This window comes from Cynocephalus volans, chromosome 7 (genome assembly GCF_027409185.1).
Source record: "Cynocephalus volans isolate mCynVol1 chromosome 7, mCynVol1.pri, whole genome shotgun sequence".
Taxonomy (NCBI): Eukaryota; Metazoa; Chordata; class Mammalia; order Dermoptera; family Cynocephalidae; genus Cynocephalus; species Cynocephalus volans.
In genome coordinates, this window is record NC_084466.1 from 122,347,898 (window position 1) to 122,368,742 (window position 20,845).

Consider the following 20,845-nt stretch of genomic DNA (forward strand, 5'->3'; position numbering starts at 1 on the left):
TATGGTGCTAAAAGTCAGAATGAGGGCAGGAATTATCTATAAAAGGAGCATGAGGAAACATTCTGGAGTAATGAAATTGTCCAATATCTTGATTTGGGTGATGGTATCATGGATGTATACATTTGTCAAAACTTATCAAACTATACATTTAAGAATTGTGCATTTCACTATATGTAAGTTATACATCAAAAATGGAAAATATTAGTTCTTGGAAAAGATGGCAGGTTAAATCTAAAGTTTCATTCTTAACTGTTCTTAATAAAAAGCGTTAAATAGGCCCTTATGGGCAGGCCTATCAGTTTTCCATTGGGAAAAGTGTATTCTTTCTAAAATAATTGGCTTAAAAAATGAACTTTGGGAACATAACCTGTTTAAATTTGCATGATGTTAAATTACACAGTGCTAATAATTCTAAATCCTCTTAAAATTGAATGTTATATATATGCCTTTTCTTCCTCAGCATGGTGCCTGTGTAAATGCAATGGACTTGTGGCAATTCACTCCTCTTCATGAGGCAGCTTCTAAGAACAGGGTTGAAGTTTGTTCTCTTCTCTTAAGTTATGGTGCAGATCCAACACTGCTAAACTGCCACAGTAAAAGTGCTATAGACTTGGCTCCCACACCACAGTTAAAAGAAAGATTAGCATGTGAGTATCAAATTATGAATGTTCATCTAGGATACTGTATCAATAAACTGAGCATTTTTTCTTTCCTGTTTTTAGAAATATTTAAATAGAATAATGTAATAATGTAATATAGAGCAGTTTCCTTAGCCATGGGTATCTATTGTTGTTTAGGCTAGCATATTTGATCATTTGGAAGTTTCTGCTTACTCTAGATGCTCTAAAATGAAAATATATTTTTATTGGTTTTTTCAAGTCAAGTTATATGCTTTTTATATGTATTAGACTTATAGACGGTGTGCTTTTGAAACAAAAGCATTGTGGGGGGATTGTTGGTTTTGTTTATTTATTTATTTATTTTTTGGTCTGGTACAGGGATCAAACCTTGGACCTTGGTGTTATCAGCACCACTCACTAACCCACTGAGCTAACCAACCAGCCCTGCATTTGAGTTTTGTTCCAATCTTTGATATGACTTTCTAGTTAATTTGCTATGGAGATAAAATGTTACTTGTAAGATTGCTCTGTTGTAAATACATCCCCATATCTTAACATCTAATTTTCTTTGGTACCTGGGCCAACCTCAGTGGTTTTCTGTCTATTGTTGAAGTAGATATAGTGAAAAATAATCAGATAGGGGCTGGCCCGTGGCTCACTTGGGAGAGTGTGGTGCTGATAACACCAAGGCCACAGGTTCAGATCCCTACATAAGGATGGCCAGTTAGCTCATTTGGGAGAGCATGGTGCTGACAACACCAAGTCAAGGGTTAAGATCCCCTTACTGGTCATCTTTTAAAAAAAAGAAAGAAAGAAAAATAACCAGATACAGTATTACATGTAAATAGGCAACTTGTGTTGGGTATTATTCTGGAATAATAAAGGATAATGGGTGGTTTCACAAGTCTGATGAGTAAAAGAGAAATCTTGAGAAAATACCCTCTTTCATTTGTTCATCGTAAACTCTTGAAAATATCCAACTTCTCTAGTTCCCAGTTCTCTGATAGGCATGAGCAAAACCATCTGCTACTGCCATAATGTTAGTGAGGAATTATGATCACCCTTTGTTTTATTTCTTTATGGAGAAAAATTCTGTACTTGGAAAATTCTCAGAACTCTCTGGTCTGGGAGTATATTGAAATACTACAGATACCTCTAGACCAACTGTGAATTAGAGCAGACCATGAGTCTTTCATGGGCTTAATCTGTGTATACGTTTGGGGATAAATTGGGCTGCAAACTGAAGGAAACTGGAGTAGCACTGTCTCTGTTTTCAGAGGTTATATTCGGAGAATATCTTTAAAGCTTCAGTCTGGCCATTGTGGAAGATTATTTGGAAAATAATTTCATGGAAAACATTAGGTGTCTTTTGCTAGGTAAGCCCCATCAATTTGATAATTCTCATGTAGATTTAAATGTTTTTTCTTCATCTAGATGAATTTAAAGGCCACTCGTTGCTGCAGGCTGCACGGGAAGCTGATGTTACACGAATAAAAAAACATCTCTCTCTGGAAATGGTGAATTTCAAGCATCCTCAAACGCATGAAACAGCATTGGTAATGTTTAAGATTTAAGTTTTTAAAATACAACAACCAAAAGAAGAAAAAAAAAAAAAAACCCAAAAAAACAAAAAAAATATTACAACCAAACACATGCCACATTAATCATAATGCCCTACTTTCAGCCATACTATTGTTTTAAAAATCTGTAATTTTTAAAGATTAAATCAATGCATACACATAAAGGAAAAAGTTCAAACGGTACAGAAAAATTGACATCACTCCCCAAAAGGCAATATTATTAGTTTGAGAACATCACTCCCCAAAAGGCAATACTGTTATTAGTTTGAGAATCGTTCCAGAAAAAAATTTTATCCATATACTAGCATGTATTATATGTAACTTTTTTATTATCATTGATGGTGCATATCATTTGCCTTTTGTGGGGTTATAAAAGTTATAAACACTTCTAGTAGAAAATTTGGAACCCACTGAAAATAATGAAAAAATAATACCACCATCCAGATAAAAACCACTTGGTGTATTTCCGTCCAGTATTGTGGTTTTTTCAAAATTAGATCTAAATTGAATAAAGTATTTAAAGTGAATAAAGTATCTATAGGCTACTTCCCTGATAGAGGTAACAATAACTCTGGAGCTATAACAAAGTAGACGCAGGGAAGTCTAAGGAAAATGGGAGTTACTAGGGGTAAGTGGTAGAAAATAGGAGAGAGAATGGTATGATCAGGGGCTACCACTAATGGTAGAAATTTGAAAGGAAAAAAGTTCTATGGTATGAATTGCAGAGTGTGCTTTGGGTAAGAGAAGATAAGTAAATTGATGTGTTTCAAGGCAAATTCAACTGATGGTAGCCTTACTTAATATCTTTTATGGTAAATTTTCTTCCTTATGCCATAATGTAAATTTTATGAAATTTATGTAAAAATCTACCTATAAAACATTTTGGACCTTTTTGCTACTTAACTTGTAAAAAGACATCCAAGTTAAAAAAAAAAAAAAAACAGCAAAGCTGCAGACTAATAAGAAATGCTAGTGCAAAATTAAAACTATGCGTTAAAATGGTACAGAGAAACTTGGAAAGATAGACATCGTGGAAAATTTTCTGGTCTGAAAAGCTAATACTACATGTTGTTTTCTCTCATATATCCTGCTGTTAAACAACTTGTTTTTTTTTACTAACTTTAAAACATACTAGCAGTTAAGTATTGGTGGGTAGTTACAGTGCAGGATCAGTTTCTGTCAAGTTTCCAGTAATTTCAAGCCCTGCCCTAGGATGATGCAGAGGAGTAGGGGTGCAGTTTCAGGTAGATATGATTGAGAATTCTTGGAAATAAACTATTTTCCATTCTCTGTGCTTTCTTGATATATGTCCTGGGATGATTACCCTTAACATACCAAAGGAGCTCGGTTTACCAGTTAGAATTGGTTGTATTGAGGGTAAAGGAATAATTTTGGTGACAGCAACATCAAAGAATGAATCTGCAGCAAAGTCTTGAGGATCAGATGGTCTTTATGAGTAACAGCACGTTAAAATCAGAGAACAAATTTTATGTGTGCTGGGTATTTAGATGTATAGTGCAGCTTTGCTTTAAAATTATCCAGAACTTTTATTCCATGAATTTTCAGTTTTAATTTAATGTACATACATTGATTTGGTTACTCATCATTCAGACATTATTGAGCACCTGTTGTGCATGAGTATTGACATGGATGTTGAGGACACAAAGATATGCACCATGACCATAAGATAATAAGTATTAGGTTTATAACTGGCAAATCTCCACCTCCTGTCTCTTTTCTTCCTTGATACATCATAGATAATAGATACTGCAGCTTTGAACTTCAGAGTGTATCTTTTTCTACCACTGATTTTGCCAAACAGGTCATCCAAGCACCTTATTCTACTGGAACAACTAGTTGAGAGAGATAAATACTGCTCAGTTTATCAGCTATTCCATCCGGTGCTATTCCATCTGCCACCAAGCAGAATCCAGAGCTGATGAGTATTCTGTTATTTCTTCATGTAAAGAAACCCCAACCTTTGGGGTGTTTTCTTAACCTTTAAACATATCAGAAGCACCATATTTTTTGAAAGCATGTTGGTCACATTAATTTAAGTTTTTCATCACATCAGTAGTGGCTTTTTCAAAGATGTAGGAGAACTATAAAGTTTTATCAGAATCTTTAATAAGAGATATTATTTCATAGGTAGGATTTTCAGACCCTGTCAGAATTTGGTGTTTGTTGAGCATTCTATCCAATAGAAAGTCTTTCAAGAGCAAAGGTAGGTCAAAAATAAAACAAAGAAGTTAAAAAACTTCTTGATTGGAAACACAAATGTTCTTAAATAAAAAATCAGTTATGTATAGTCCTTGATTAATGCTGCAATTTAAATTATTTAGCATTGTGCTGCTGCATCTCCATATCCCAAAAGAAAACAAATATGTGAACTGTTGCTAAGAAAAGGAGCAAACATCAATGAAAAGACTAAAGAGTAAGTATACTTTTTAATAATTAAATATTATTGACTTTTTTTTTTTTGGAAAATATATTCATTGTCTGGCTGACTTTTTCTCTTTAAGATTCTTGACTCCTCTGCACGTGGCATCTGAGAAAGCTCATAATGATGTTGTCGAAGTAGTGGTAAAACATGAAGCAAAGGTATACTTCCTTTTTGGTAATCCTTAGTAATCCAATGAGTTATTTTTATTTAGCAGATAAAATGCCTGAGTTCCTAAGCTGTTGACTCTCTCATAAGTATTACCTGTTTTTTCTCTTAATCTGTATTTAAAAATAGTTCTGCAAACAACTTTTTTTGTATCTAATTTTTTGCTGGAAAGTCTGTGGATTTATTCAAATGTACGTTATTCTTATATGTCTTTCCTTCTTCATTCCTTTTAATGACACCCCACTGGTCAAAGTTATCCTTAAGGACTTTCTCTAACATATATACTTCAGAACATCCTTAACTAAAGATATACTGATTCTGATGTGCCATCTTTTCTAGTCATCTTTTCTCACCTATATCTTCTGTTCCTTGGTTGCAGGGTAACTCTTGTTTCTTACCCCAGCCAGTCTTTCTTACCCTCTGTTATTTCTGTAACTAAGCCAGAGATGACAGAGGGAGATAAATTATTTAAATAATTTGACTAAAAACATTATAGCTACCCATGTTGATAAGTTACTGTTCTTTAGTCAGCATTTGTATACAAAGCATTTTATTCTTAGAATACTTATGCTTTCATCATGGCTAGAAATTATCGTTTCTTACCCAGGTACTTTTAAAAATACTACTTGGTAAAAGATATACATAGCATCCCGGGCTGGAAGAGATGAGTCACTTAATTCAGCAGTTTTCACAGTTTTTAGCCACAGATTCTTACCTTCTTAAAAACAAAATCTTTGGTAGACATTCAGTATATATCAAAGAAAGAATGGAACTGCTCTGCATAAAGGGAGAAGACAGGAATAGAGACCCTGATTCCCTTGGGTGGGCCCTGAGGCCCTTCCCTAATGGACTTTGCAGAAATAGTTTTCTTATCTGTCCTTTCTTGGACTTGCACTCACTCAAGGAACCACTTACAATTCTGCAATTTCTTTTCATGTTGCCTCTTGGTGTCCTAATTTCTCTTTGATTTGGGGGATTTCTCGATAATGTATAATCTTGATCTTTCCTATTGTAATTTATTGAATAAAATAAAGTTTATTTCCGTTTGACTGCTTGGCATATCTCATTTGTCTCTCTGTTCTATAACTTTTCGTTAGTTGCTTTTTCATACATGTGGTACATTATTTGAAGAATATTTGGATGCGTATTAAATTGGAGTTGTGAAATTTAATGAAACCGTTTGACTAGGGTGACCAAACCTCCAGTTTTGTGCAGGTCTTGGGGATTTCTGGGAACACAGCTTATCTGTGCTAAAACCAGGGAAGTCCTGGGCAAATCAGGACAGGTTTGGTCATTGTAACCTTAACAAACAGTGGCACCCAAATAAAGTTTTCAAGTGGGTGTTTTTTACATTTCAGTGAGTTTGGATATGTGAATAAATAGATTAATTGCCTTGAACATTTTAAATTGATTTTTCAGGTTCTGTAAGCATAAAGACAAGCTGTTCGTAGTCTAATCTTAGTTTCATTGAGAAGGTTATGCTATATTCCTGTTCACATATTCTCTGATTCCATGAATATGAATTGGCCAATGTCTTGTGTGTTCTAGGCCTTCATGTATATGGAATCACAGTATGTACTCCTTGACATAGGCTTTTTCCACGTTTTGGAGATTCATCCATGTCAATCGTTTATTGCTGAGTAGTATTCCATTGTGTGAATAAACCATAGTATGTTTATCTATACAGATTGTATTTTACATAATAAATAAGGTAGAATATTAAGCCAATTAAAAAAAAGTTTTAATTCTAATTTAACTCCAACTTTGTTACTAACTGTTGTCTGTCTGAGGGTTAATCTCCACATTTCTAGACCTCAGAGATTCACACATGGATTCAACTTTCTTAGGCAATGTGTAGCTCTAAATACATTGATCCTGTGAATGCTTTAATGCTAAACAGAGCTGTTATTCAGTATCTCACATTTATAATGCAAAATTGGGTCTTTCTTCTGATACCAACCATCATGAATTGGTGAAGTTATGCTCTAGATTTGAGCAAAAATACTTGCTTTGGCACTGGATGATAGGCTTCATAAAAGAATAATTGAAACTTTTAAATTAGATTTTGCACTGCAGGCTAATTTCAACTTTTTCTGCATTGTTAAGGTTAATGCTCTGGATAATCTTGGTCAGACTTCTCTGCACAGAGCTGCACATTGTGGTCATCTACAAACCTGCCGCCTACTCCTGAGCTATGGGTGCGATCCTAACATTATATCCCTTCAGGGCTTTACTGCCTTACAGATGGGAAATGAAAATGTGCAGCAACTGCTTCAAGGTATTAAATGCTTCTGTGAAATTAGTTTTTTAAATTTCACCTTTAAAAATTTTCACATAGCAGGTGTTAGATGTAGGAGTTGGTAATAAAAAGAATAATTTTGAGAATTTTTGGCTATTTCTTCTTAACTCATTATGCTCTTAATCAACTCGTTATACTCAGTGCCCAAATGTCATTGTCATAATTATGCTTTTTTCCCAGTAGCATTTTCTGCCCAATCTCTCTGAGTAAATAGATGGCTCTCAAGGTTTTGTTTGTTTGTTTTTGACCGGTAAGGGGAGCGCAACCCTTGGCCTGGTGTTGCCAGCACCACGCTCAGCCAGTGAGCACACCAGCCATCCCTGTATAGGATCCGAACTCTCAACCTCGGCGCTACCAGTGCCACACTCTCCTGAGTGAGCCACGGGTCCGGCCCGTCAAGGTTTTATAAGAAAGCTCATAAGAGTAAGATATGGTAGTTGCTATTTCTTTTTAAAGAAAAGAAAACTTAAAAAGATAGGTGTCTCTTAGTACAGAAACCTAGTGATAACTGATACGCCAAATACTGGCCCTGTTTCTTCACTCCTTTTTAGATCCTGCATAGTTAAGGCATGTAGATTTTGCACAGTGTAACCACCTATTTGACTTACTAAAACATTTAACTATTGAATACACTCATATTCATTACACTTAAAATATTTAGATCAAATATCTACCCATTTGGCATAGATTGAACATTTCAACCTAGAAATCTGGTCCCATAAGTTTTAAAGTATCTTTGCCTACATCTCTACCTTTATTAGAATTTAATGGAGTAGCTTTGGCATCTCAAAGCTCAGATGAGAAGAATTGTGATAGATCAAGGCTTTCTTTTTTTTTTATATATCTTTAACGGTCATCCTTGATGATCGTTATGCATGTGATCTGGGAACCACATTTTGAGAAACACTGCTTGAACAGATGAAGGCAGAGTTAATACAACCTCCTGGGATCTGCCAAAGCTGTGAACTATTAAAATCCTTTCAAGATTTCCTTTACTTCCCCATGTACCACACATTTGTTTCAGTGTTGGTTTTGGGAGTGATAACGCTAGTCCTATTCAGTTACCTAGTGATAGAATTTACAGTCTTGCCACTTATATGCTAAGTACTATTACATATAGATTTACTTACCTTTCCAACTAGTTTCTTAGAATAAATTATTGAAGTGGAATTTCCAGGTCAAAGGGTAGCATATAATTGTCAAATTATCTTTTAGAAAGGTTGTATGTATCATTTTACACTCCCACTAAGTGTGTGAAAGGACCTGTTTTCTTGTCAGCACTAGGTATTATGATTTTTAGTGTTTTCCTTGGGTGAATGTGCATGTGTGCATTACAGAAGTAATACATGTTTTTTTTTTAAGTGCAAACTATAGGAAATAATTGTCAGTGTAGCTCTACCTTACCCCTTTTCCCACTAGTGGATGAAAAAATAGTATGTCATTATTTTAATTTGGATTTCTGATTGTAAGTTTGAACATAATTTTAATTGGCCAATAATGTTTATTGGTCATTTCTCTTTTTGTGTGTGTGAGTTGCTTGTTCATGTCTTCACATTTGTCTCTTGAGGGCTTTGGGGGTATTTTTATAAAAACACCTTATATATTAAATATATTCTCTTTAAAGATGCATGTTGCAATGTGATTTTTTTTTTCCATTTTGCCTTATAATTTTGTTTGACCCTGTGTTATTGCCTGACAAATATTTTTCCAAAGCAATTTTCTTTTTTGTTTTACTTTTGATGTACTGCTCTAAGAAGCTTTTCTATTCCAAAATATAAAAATACCTATGTTCTTTTCTAGTACTTTTTTCTAAGGCTTAATTTTTTTATACTTAGGTCTTTAATCCATCTGGAGTTTATTTTGTTCTAAGGTACAAGTTAGATATTTTCATCCTTTTCTGAGATGATAAATGAGCTATAAAACAGAATTTCAGACCTGGAAATGACTTTAAATATCTTCTAGTCCAGCTTGTCTGTGTTTAGAACTGATAAAATCTGAAAGCCCAGGAAGTTCGAGTTACTTGCCCCCGTTCAGATAGCTAGTTAATGGCAGAACCACAGTTAGGTCTCTGTTTCTCTCCTAATTTAGTACTTTTCTACGATTCCACATGGCTTTGTTAAAGAGCAGGCCATCTTTCATCATCTATTTTACGTTCTTTTTATTGTTTGAATCACATTTTATAATTATTATACACATGTACATATTTTGTTTATATGTATTATATTTCAAAAAGCGTTAAGAGAATCTTAATATTTTTCCCCTCTACCATGGAGATATCCTACATATAGTCTACCACACTGTAAAAGAACTTTACTTTCTGATAAGATGCCTCCCTTAGAGCTTGGTCCCATCTTCTAAATAGTAGTTAATCACTCTTTCCCTCTCTTTTTTAGAGGGTATCCCTTTAGGCAATTCAGAGGCAGACAGACAGTTGCTGGAAGCTGCAAAGGCTGGAGATGTAGAAACTGTAAAAGTAAGATATAATCTTATGTTTTTATTAACTTTGAGTTTTTATTTTGACATTGTTTAATGAATCTATACTGTTATAATAAAGAGACGTTTATTTATATGTGCATTGCTTTAAAAGGTCAGTAATATAATCTTCTCTACAAATAAAGAACATTGAATAATTGAGTTTTTAGTTTCACATGCATCTCAGTAACTTTTAACAAATTTAAATAAACTTCATGTAATACCAAATGGGTTGTGCTTAAAGAACCTATTCATTTGTTTCTTTAAAAGAATATGATATATCAAATTATTGTTCGTTATTGTTTACCTATGACACAGAAAAAAAAGGAAGAAACTGTGTCACTTCTGTCTACAAATTTCTTCTGGTTTCTTCATTTCTTTGCCCCCTCTACCTCTGGGGATCCATTGTTTAAATACAGTAATAATACAGTGTTGCCCCTGTGTCCTAATAATCTTCCATTTGTCTAGACTGAAGTATTTTTTTTGTTTGTTTCTCAGAGCAGCCAACTTCAGCTCTTATCTGCCCCATCTCTTACAGCAGTTTTCCCTTGACTAACCCTTTCTCAGATTCTGTTGACTTTTACCATAGAAATATATGTAATGTCTTACTGCCTGTGCCAGGTATTCCTGTTACATACAGAAACTGTATATCCAGGTAAGTAACTTGAAAGCCTAATATTTTGAAAGACTGAGACTGTTTTACAATTCAACTAACATAAATTAAAATTTAACTGAGCAATTTTCATGAATTAAATAATACTTCAGTAATGTAGTAATGTTGTTTTAATTTCCAAAACTAGTAGGAAAGAAAAGCCTTGTATTTTTCCCCCTTATAGACTTTCAAAACAGTGCTGGCACTATTTGAGAGGGCACAGACAGCTAAGAAGTTTTTTAAAAAGCTAAATTTGTTGATTTAATTCATGGCCAAAGTAGCTATTTGAAATAATTTCACTATATTTCTGTATGGTGTTCTCAGTCCTAAACAGATCCACCGTACAAAGTCAATAATTTTAGATTTTCTGAGAAAGTAATATGAATGTTGGAGTCATCTGAGCTGGAGCTCTAAAGGAATTTATTTTCTGTCCTTCTAGATGAATAGCTTTCTGGGAATTGATTTAAAAATTCATGTATTCTTTCCAATTACTTTATCTGTATATAACTTCAGATCTTATTTTTAAATTTATTTTTCAAAGAAAAAAATGCTACTATAATGCAGTTTTATTATTGGACATGTTTTATTCTATCCTCATTCTACTTGTTGCCTTAAGTAGGAGGCTAATAGCATATTGAAAGGATTTTGTTTCTTTTGCTACTGACTTGTGGAAAAACAAATTACTTGTGTTAAAAGGTAGTGAGTTGATTTTTATTTATTTATTTTTGGCGAGAGAAATGATAAAAAAATCACGTTAAAGGCAACGAGTTAGAAAGGGCAACTAGCTGACGTTTTTGTGTGTAGGTATGGAGATGATAAAAAATTTTACATGCTCATCTACTTATTTGTATTAAAGAACACAAAACTTTACTTAGTAAACATAATATTAATGACTAAACTTTGTTTTCATAAAGATAGCAGGAGTTTCTAGAGGAAGAGATTGATGAAGAGGAGATGAGTTGGGGGGCAGGAGTTGGACTTAGAGAACCAAATAATACCATTGGATTGAGGAAGACCATCTCTCCCTGTGATAGACATCAGACTGTCTTCCCTCCCTTCTGCTTTTAAAGTCACTTGATGGAAATTTATTCCATCAGCTTTTGTATTCCTTATCTATCTCTAGATAGGTGGCTCTGTGTGAATTACTGGGAGAAGAATATCTGCATATTACCCAATGAACATTTGCTTATGAGTTCAGCTGTATTTGCTTATTGGTCCATCAGGCTAGACACTTTATTGGACACCTACTGTTAGAAAACCTGTCTCAGAGTGGACAAAATTAAACCAAGAGGGAAGGAGTAGAATGGCCTTGGGACAGCTACCAAACCTCGCAACACCTGGTACACATGTTAAAAATATTCGATCTTTGGTCCCGACTTCAGACACACTGATATACCATCTCTTGAATGGGACCCTGAATCTATGTGTCTAACTCTTGTTTGGGAAGCACAGAAGACCTTTGCCAGTCCAGTAATTAAACCTCTTGAGATAAACCTGCAGATAGCTGGCATTTTTGGTTTATTGAGCTTGTTATCCTTACTTTTAGTGTGAGATAGTGAAATGGGGAAAAGAGTTTTTACTAATATTGATATACTTTTGACTCTTTCAGCACTGTGATTTATTATCTATGTTACTTTCCTTCCTCAAATTTTCATGCTTTTCATACAAAATACTCTTGAGTTTTTTGAGTGTTACTCTTACAGCCTTTCTCAACTAGGGTTCCTCATCTGAATGAAAGAACACAGAAAATTATTTGACTTTTCTTAATTCTCCCAAAGACAGTACATAACCATTCTATCAGTTAATTCATTCCATATAGGATGGTCTGATTCCCTAAGTGTGGTTTGTCAACCACTAGCATCAGCATCATCTAGGAACTTGTTAGAAATGCACATTTTCAGGCCCTACCCCAGACATGCTGAATTAGAGAATCTGGGAGTAGGACCCACTATATATGAAAGTTTGAGAACCACTGGTCTACAGCAGTACTTCTCAAATTTTAACATGCTTACAGATCACCTAGGGATCTTGTTAAAATGCAGGTTGTTACTCAGAAAGTAGAGGTTCAAGATTATGAGTTTTTAACAAGCCCTAGGTGATACTAGTGCTGCTGTGATCCAGTGTACCTCTACATATATTTGCCACAAAATGGAAGTTAAGATTGCTGATAATTGGTAGTTAGGTTACCTTTATGTACATAGCAGTAGTGATAATGACAAAATTTACCTACTATCTTTAGAAAAAGCAGAAGACACAGACATAGATGAGAGGACCAAAGGGATTCTCAGTAAATGACGGTATGAAATAAGAAGAAATAGTTTCTGAGAATACTAATATAATGAGGCAAGAAAATAAGTCAGACATTTGAAATTTACTAAATGAGTTAAAACAAGAAAAGAGAATATGTGGCATCACATGTATACTGTGTTCCATCCTATAGAAACTGTGTACTATACAGAGTGTCAACTGCAGAGACATTGAAGGGCGTCAGTCTACACCACTCCACTTTGCAGCTGGGTATAACAGGGTGTCAGTGGTAGAATATCTGCTGCAACATGGAGCTGATGTGCATGCTAAAGATAAAGGGTAAGTACCAACAATTTCCATGGCCTCTGTTTTCCTTCCCTTTATTTGACCTTTTGAGGAAAATCTGAAAATATTTGTAAGATAATTAGTAGCTCTTTTTTTTCCCAGGGAAGTTTCCCGGGTTCCCAAGTTTCCTAACATTGGCTTAAATATAGATTCTTAATTTCAGTTAAGATTTTTACGATGGTTAGTGTTTATATGAAGACTTACTTGGATAATGCCTTGTATTTTTATAATGGCCATGGAGATTACAACATTAGTGTTCTGTTAATGTAGTAACTTTTTCAATTTTCATTGAAGATATTTGAATTCTTCTAGTTTATCTTGAAATTATTTTTTATTAGAAATACACAATTCTAGTACCAGCCAGCCACCAAAAAATGTGTGTATACAGTTCTACAATTGTGTGTGTGTGTGTATATATATGTACACAATTGTACATATATATACAATTCTACACACAATTCTAGATGTTGAGTATGTGCATGTTGTTATATTCTCAGCATTTAAAATGTTCTTAAAATTTTCTCTCTGCTTCGCCCCCCTAAAAGAATTTCACTTCTGTTTTCAGCAGATTTAGGTTCTATAAAGTTCAATCAGTGTAATCTCTTCTGCAGTTTAAGAAATATCTTTTATCAGTTATATATAATTAGTCAAATTAAAATATATCCTTCTGTGGCATTATTGTTCATTTAACTTCATTTCAGAGGCCTTGTACCTTTGCACAATGCATGTTCTTATGGACATTATGAAGTCGCAGAACTTCTTGTTAAGCATGGAGCAGTAGTTAATGTAGCTGATTTATGGAAATTTACGCCTTTACATGAAGCTGCAGCAAAAGGAAAATATGAAATTTGCAAACTTCTACTCCAGGTATACTTAAGTACTTGCTGGGGACAGTTTTAATTACATAGAATATGTTTATGATTTTCAAACTGTAGCTTATACTTAACCTAGTAAGAGAGAGAAGCAGAGTTACCTAACTGTGTACCTAGATTTCAGAATAAATGTCGTTATCACTATTTTGTATTTTAATATACAAGTATGTTTACCACACACAGATTTATTTTTGCATGCAGTAAACTATCATGTGATAGTTCTCTGATTATTATCTCAATTTTTCCTGTTTTGTTCTTTAACCTCAAAATATTTGATGAATTATGAGGTTTATAAGCCAGATTTATTTAGCACTGATGAAAATGATGGTACTAGTTTAATGCAGGTACCAATAGATACTTTAAAATAAAAACAAGAGGATAGATTTATTCTTTATTTCAATGTTTGTGAAAAGCAAAAGTAGTATATGTGAAAGTTAATTTTGGGGGCTGTCCAATTGGCTCACTTGGTTAGAGCACAGCCTTGTAACACCAAGGTCAAGGTTTTGGATTCCCATGCTGGCCAGGCACCAAAAAAAAACAAAAAAAATTGGGAGCTGTCTGGTTAGTTCAGTTGGTAGAGCACAGCCTTATCACGAACTGGCCAGCCACAGAAAAAAATAATAAAGTTAATTTTTTTTTTTTTTTAAGATGATCTTAACCCTTGACTTGGTGTTGTCGGCACCATGCTCTCCCAAGTGAGCCAACCAGCCATTCCTATATAGGGATCCGAGCCCATGGCCTTGGTGTTATCAGCACCACACTCTCCCAAGTGAGCCACAGGCCAACCCTTAAAGTTAATTTTTAATGAAACTGTACTTTATTTGGAACATAGTGTTAAATTTTGATTCTATTAATGCATTATAAAAACCCAATAGTATTTAACTGCCTTTCTATTTTTTTATTACAATTTTCTGTGTATAAATTAAACATTAATAACAATCATACTAACTTTTAAGGGAGAGTCTCACTATAAAACAATTTTCTTTTTGTTTAATTACATTGACTTTTTAATCATTGACCAAGGACACACTTGAGCCAATTCCTCCTCTCTTGTCTCTTTTACATGCCCAGCATGGTGCGGACCCTACAAAGAAAAACAGGGATGGAAATACCCCTTTGGATCTTGTTAAAGATGGAGATACAGATATCCAAGATCTACTTAGGGGTGATGCAGCTTTGCTAGATGCTGCCAAGAAGGGTTGTTTAGCCAGAGTGAAGAAGTTGTCTTCTCCTGATAATGTAAACTGCCGAGATACCCAAGGCCGACATTCAACACCATTACATTTAGCAGGTAAGTGAATGAAGTTTCACAGATTTCGGTTGGTGACATCTGATATTAATTTACCTAAGTAAAGTACTTTCTGTAACTAAACTTGAAAGATTCAAATCAGGTATCTTCTAATGCCATTGTACTGGGCAACCATGCTTCGAGCTGTTAACTAAGTTCCAGTTTGCTTTAGTACCAGTATGTTACATAAGAACTATTAAAACAGCTTTGCCAGTCACCATATGCTTTGGGATCTTTATTCCAGATCACCATATTGTTTAAGTCATCTTTGGTGAGTGAGTTTTGAAAACTATGCCTGCTTGAGCCTCTTCATAGGAAGCTGAAGTTTTCCATTCTTCTGATCATTACTGCTAAGCACAAGCAGAAAACAAAATCTTAAAAGACTTTCAGGAGTTACATAACCCTCTTGCCAAAGTTCTTAGTTTTAGTTTGCAAGGGCTACCATTGCCTTTAGTTAGTTTTAGTTTGCAAGGGCTACTGTAACAAAATACCAAAGACCAGGTGACTTAAGCAACAGCAATTTTTTTTCTCACAGTTCTGGAGGCTGGAAGTCTGAGATCAAGGTGTCAGCAGGGCTGGTTTCTCCTGAAGCCTCTCTCCTTGGATTACGGATGGCCATCTTCTCACTGCGTCCTCACTTGGGACATGGTGTCTGTATATATTTCCTGGTCTCCTGTTATAAGGACACCAGTCAGGTTAGATCAGGGCCTACCCTAACAGCCTCATCTGAACTTATTTACCTCTTTGGAGGCCTTATCTCCAGATACAGTCACATTCTAAGGTACTGCGGTTAGAGTTTCAGCAAAAGAATTTGGGGGACACAATTCAATTCATAACATTTGTTCTAAGTTTTCACTCATAAAATTGGCACAGTGCACCTTTGTTTTTACTGCAGGTATACAACATTATGGTATCAGTACAGCTTTTTCAGCTGCACTGAATATGCTAGGGGATAAGCCATTAAAGTCACTGAGCCACAGCTAATACTTTAGTGTTGTCCCATCATAGGCACAGTTGACTTATACAAGTTTATTTAAATACACATGGTTTAAAAAGAAAGAAAAAAGTAATTGACACATTTCTGCCACTTTGTATAATATGGGAGATGGAAATTTACTATTCTCAGTTCATTTCAGTCTTGTAACTTAATGTGTTGCTAATGTTTAAAAAATAATTTTGGTTTTATGTGATTTTTACCTTTAAATCCTCACTTTACATAAGTTGGGACCCCACTATCCCAACTTATTCCATCTGTGTGTCTTATAGACATAAATGCTAACATGGTAAGAAAAAAGCTTTACTACTTCCACTGGCTTTCAGGAGTTTCTAGTCCATGGAAGACAAGGTATGACCTGACCTCTGATTGTAAATCGTGCTGTGCATATTCATATTAGCTTTTATATCTTTATTGTAGTTTACCTAGAACACTTAAAATTACTATTTAAGGGGCCGAGCCCGTGGCGCACTTGGTAGAGTGCTGCGCTGGGAGCGCGGCGACGCTCCCACCGCGGGTTCGGATCCCATATAGGACTGACCGGTGCACTCACTGGCTGAGTGCCGGTCACGAAAAAACGACAAAAAAAAAAAAAAAAAATTACTATTTAAGTCCATGTTGTCTTTGTAAGTCGAAAATATGTGTATACACAAAATATTTCTGCCACTTGTGCAGAGTTAAATACAATACCTTGAGACCTGGTAGGGCTTTTAAGTTAGTATAATGATTAGTTTATGGTAGTTTTGTAGTCTTCTGTTTGGTCTTTTAAATTTTTTTTGGTTTAGATCCTGCAGTGAAGGAATAAAAACTTCAATAAAAATAAATGTGAATAAAATATTTTGAACCATTTTAAAATTTCAGCTGATGCCTGTTTTTATGTTGGCACAATTAAGTTCCAGATTTGCTTTCTATCTGTGATTGTGTCAAATAAAATATACTTTATCATAGTAGTATTTACTGAGATAGCTGACAAGCAGGGATGTTATGGCATGTTTCCAAACTACTAAATTTTACTTCATGGCTTTATCAACACATAGGTTCCCCTACCAGATTTGCAGAGATGTGGACCCCTAAGTTCTGTAGCAAGAAGCATGTCCTGTGGTCTTCTGTGGAAGAAGGCCCTGAGACCCGCTCTGGTGTGCTGCCTCCTGCTCTGCAGCCACTTGTGTTCCCAACTTGGCCTTTATATACTGGGTGACTTTGACTTGCAGCCCCTGAGACCATGTATCTGAGTTCAGGAAGTTGTATGTAACAACCATGAAGGCAGGGACTTCATTAGGAAGGTATTAAAAGGAAAGGTACAAGCAAATCAGTATAATAAACTCTAATGAGGAATTTCAGGTTTATAAAAAATCTTTTTACTTTTTCAATTATGTCTGTGCTTTATAATATATATATATAGATGTATACATATATGTGACTATACTTTTTATATCAGTAAGTAAAAGTAATTTTACTTCTTTTCTAAATTAGCTGGTTATAATAATTTAGAAGTTGCAGAATATTTGTTACAACATGGAGCTGATGTGAATGCCCAAGACAAAGGAGGACTTATTCCTTTACATAATGCAGCATCTTATGGGGTAAGTTCTTCTGTGAAAGTCAGTATTGAATTAAATGGAATTTGGTTTGACTTTCTCATTTTACAGAGAAGTAAATATGAGAGCTAAAAAAATTAAGTAACTTCCAAGTTTCACTTCTGAATCTATTGCAAGCTTGCTGTGTGATACGCAGCACATTATTGTCATTTGTTTTATTATATTCCTTAGCATTTATCTCCTATTTTCAGTGAGATGTTGGTGATTTTATTATTGTTTTATCCCAGAAAACCCATGGGTTTCACAGGAATCCGTAGAAATTCAATGCATTGTTCCTGACTTACAACAACACTAAATGTTACAATCAGTATTGACTATCATCAGAGGAAGGCTTCTAGTTTATAAATTGATGTTCAAATTGTGAGGTTTTTTTGGCAGCTGCTTAGTATGAGGATCTGAACCTGTGACCTTGGGGTTATAAGGCTGCACTCAAATCAACTGAGCTAACCAGCCAGCACAAATTGGAGTAAATTTTTTTTTTTCTGGGTGGTTGGCCAGTAGAGGGAACCAAACTCTTGACCTTGGCATTGTAAGGCCACACTCTAATCAACTGAGCTAACCAGCCAGCCTCAGTGGTTATAGCACTTGAACAAATTACAAATCAGTGAAGTTGTATTAGTTTAGCTTCTTACTATATAGAATCCTTATCTATTTCATCTAGATGGTTTCTCAAGTTACCAAAATGACTACTGTACTTTTTAATGAACTACCCATAAATTATGATATTGGAGAGAAACAGTTTTTCTTTTCCAGAGTAAGTTTGAAAATGTGGAAATAGGTACATAGTTAGTTTCTTCTTAAGAACTAAAATGTGATAAAAACAATATTTCAGACTGTAACAGGAGTATTTTCTTTTACAGCACGTAGATGTAGCAGCTTTATTAATAAAGTATAATGCATGTGTCAATGCCACGGACAAATGGGCTTTCACACCTCTGCACGAAGCAGCCCAAAAGGGACGAACACAGCTTTGTGCTTTATTGTTGGCCCACGGAGCTGATCCTACTCTTAAAAATCAGGAAGGACAAACACCTTTAGATTTAGTTTCAGTAAGTGATGGGCTTTTTGAAAAATCTCATTACTTTTCTGATTTTTTAAAATTCACTTGATATATATATAAAATGTCTTCATAGCAAATGTGGCAAAATCTGATTCTTAGTACAATCTTAAATTTAGGATTTCTTTGGTGTTAAAATACAAGTAATTAATAGAATTATTAATCAGTTATTATATACTGAGTACTTTGGAAATAGGAAAAAGAAGTACACGGAATAACTGCTTACATTAGTTGGGAAACAAAATAGGCCGAGGCCCTCAGTGAATGTTGTTACGGTGCACACAGTGCAAGATAGTACAGACCCTGGGTCTTACGAACTTCCCCAACTGGGAATATTGCCCTCTAGATGCAACCACAAAGCCTGCTACTAGTAAGATTCCTTTCCCTCCCACACTGCCTCATCCCAAAGTTCTTGTTGCTTACTCCACCAGAACTGTTCATGCAAGCAAGCCTGTTACTTCAGTTTTCTGTAGAGATCCATCTTTTCCTTCCCCTCCCACCAGAGCTCATGTAGGCGCCTCCATTGTAGCTTCCACCCTGGCTTTGGCCACTGTGACACAGGTCCCTCTCTTGCCTCTGCCCCTGAGGACATTGACCAGAGCAGTGGAGGGAAAGGAAGAAGAAATTCTTTTTGAGATGGAAAGGAAGGGGAGTCTCTTTTACAGACTGCTTTCTACTGAGAGAGATTCCATTGTTCCAAGTTGTAATAAGAAGCTAATTTAGTTCAGTTGCATTGTGTTAAATAGATTTTTCTCAGCAGCTGACAATCCAATCATATTTGCAACATTATTTCTTCAAGGACATGTCTTTCCAGTACCAAACTACCTTAGAAATGAACTTTTGGAATTCAGTCCACCTGTATGTTACTCCATATACAGATATAATTAAGTGACAGAAACAAAATGCTCTAGAGAACATGCATGTGCTGTAGAGAGAGGCAGACCTGGCCTAGAATTCCATCTTTACCACTTACAGTTGTACAGTCTTACCAGTTGCGTAACCTCTAAGCATTAGTTACCTCATCTATATAAACAAGGATAAAATATATCTGGTTAATAGAATTAAAGGAGGTTATGCACTTTAAGTCCTTGGCATGGTATCAGGTAGATAAAAAACACCCAATAAATGGTACTGTAATAAATGTTACATACAAACAATGAACGCCATGGGAATACACAGACTAGAGGGAAGAAAAAGGTGAGAATTAGAATAAGCAGAACAGTCAACTAACCATGAAAACTGGTTTACTTCTTGATAAATGTTACTTACTTAGTATCTTAATTGAGCATATTGAGGATTGTGAAAGAATAGTTTATGTAATTAAACAGATTGATGTACCAGTAAAGTTGGAGACTTTCCATTCTAGCATATTTTATTAAAATGATTATTTTTGTTACCCCACAAAAAAAAACACCTTTCAGTTTTGAGGAACAAATAAATCACTGAATATTTTCCAAGAAATACGAACATAATTCTGTTTTTTAACGATCCATGTACGCTGAATTACTTCTTTCAGAGTAATGGCAATAGGGTTAAAAGCACTTACCTTTTTAAATTGGTATTTCTGTAATTCATTTCAGTGCTTTTCTATCATGGTATCAAGGATAGAATTTTATTCGGGCTCTGCCACATTTAACAGTTTTATTTTGATTATATGGTGTTTTGGAAGAGATGTTCCAAATTATGTTTTATATTTAATAACAGTTTAGCTGAATATCAACTTCTTTGCTTCAGTTTTTAAAATAATCAGTTATTTTTATATGATGATGATTCTGGTGCATATTTGTTGGGTTTTGGACATATTTTAAAATACATTCTATTAGGTGGAATAGAACTTTACAACTTGCTTATGACAAATTTCGTGTCTTTCTGACATGTACCCTAGGCAGATGATGTCAGCGCCCTCCTGACAGCAGCCATGCCTCCTTCTGCTCTGCCTTCATGTTATAAACCTCAAGTGCTTAATGGTGTGAGAAGCCCTGGAGCCACCACAGATGCTCTGTCCTCAGGTCCATCCAGCCCGTCAAGCCTTTCTGCAGCCAGCAGTCTTGACAACTTATCTGGGAGTTTTTCTGAACTGTCTTCAGTAGTTAGTTCAAGTGGAACAGAGGGCACTTCCAGTTTGGAGAAAAAGGAGGGTGAGACATTCTGTAAAAACACTTTTTAACTGGTAGTTGTCATTTGGAATGCTAAAAAATCATTTTTAACTTTAA

The 20,845-nt window shown here is 35.0% G+C and overlaps 1 protein-coding gene across 2 annotated transcripts in view; it reads left to right on the forward strand.

The window, feature by feature from the left end:
* The window catches only part of TNKS2 (tankyrase 2), a 60,050-nt gene that overhangs the window by 22,661 nt on the left and 16,544 nt on the right, over positions 1-20,845 (forward strand). Inside the window, exons 8-19 of one of the 2 annotated variants that reach the window (XM_063102224.1) lie at positions 461-647; positions 2,055-2,176; positions 4,543-4,634; positions 4,723-4,801; positions 6,915-7,086; positions 9,501-9,580; positions 12,672-12,817; positions 13,525-13,690; positions 14,767-14,986; positions 17,451-17,560; positions 18,436-18,624; positions 20,518-20,770. In XM_063102224.1, coding sequence (XP_062958294.1) covers positions 461-647; positions 2,055-2,176; positions 4,543-4,634; positions 4,723-4,801; positions 6,915-7,086; positions 9,501-9,580; positions 12,672-12,817; positions 13,525-13,690; positions 14,767-14,986; positions 17,451-17,560; positions 18,436-18,624; positions 20,518-20,770 — 1,816 coding nt within the window. The remainder of the gene's footprint in view (positions 1-460; positions 648-2,054; positions 2,177-4,542; positions 4,635-4,722; positions 4,802-6,914; positions 7,087-9,500; positions 9,581-12,671; positions 12,818-13,524; positions 13,691-14,766; positions 14,987-17,450; positions 17,561-18,435; positions 18,625-20,517; positions 20,771-20,845) is intronic. The other variant, XM_063102226.1, reaches the window with a different exon arrangement.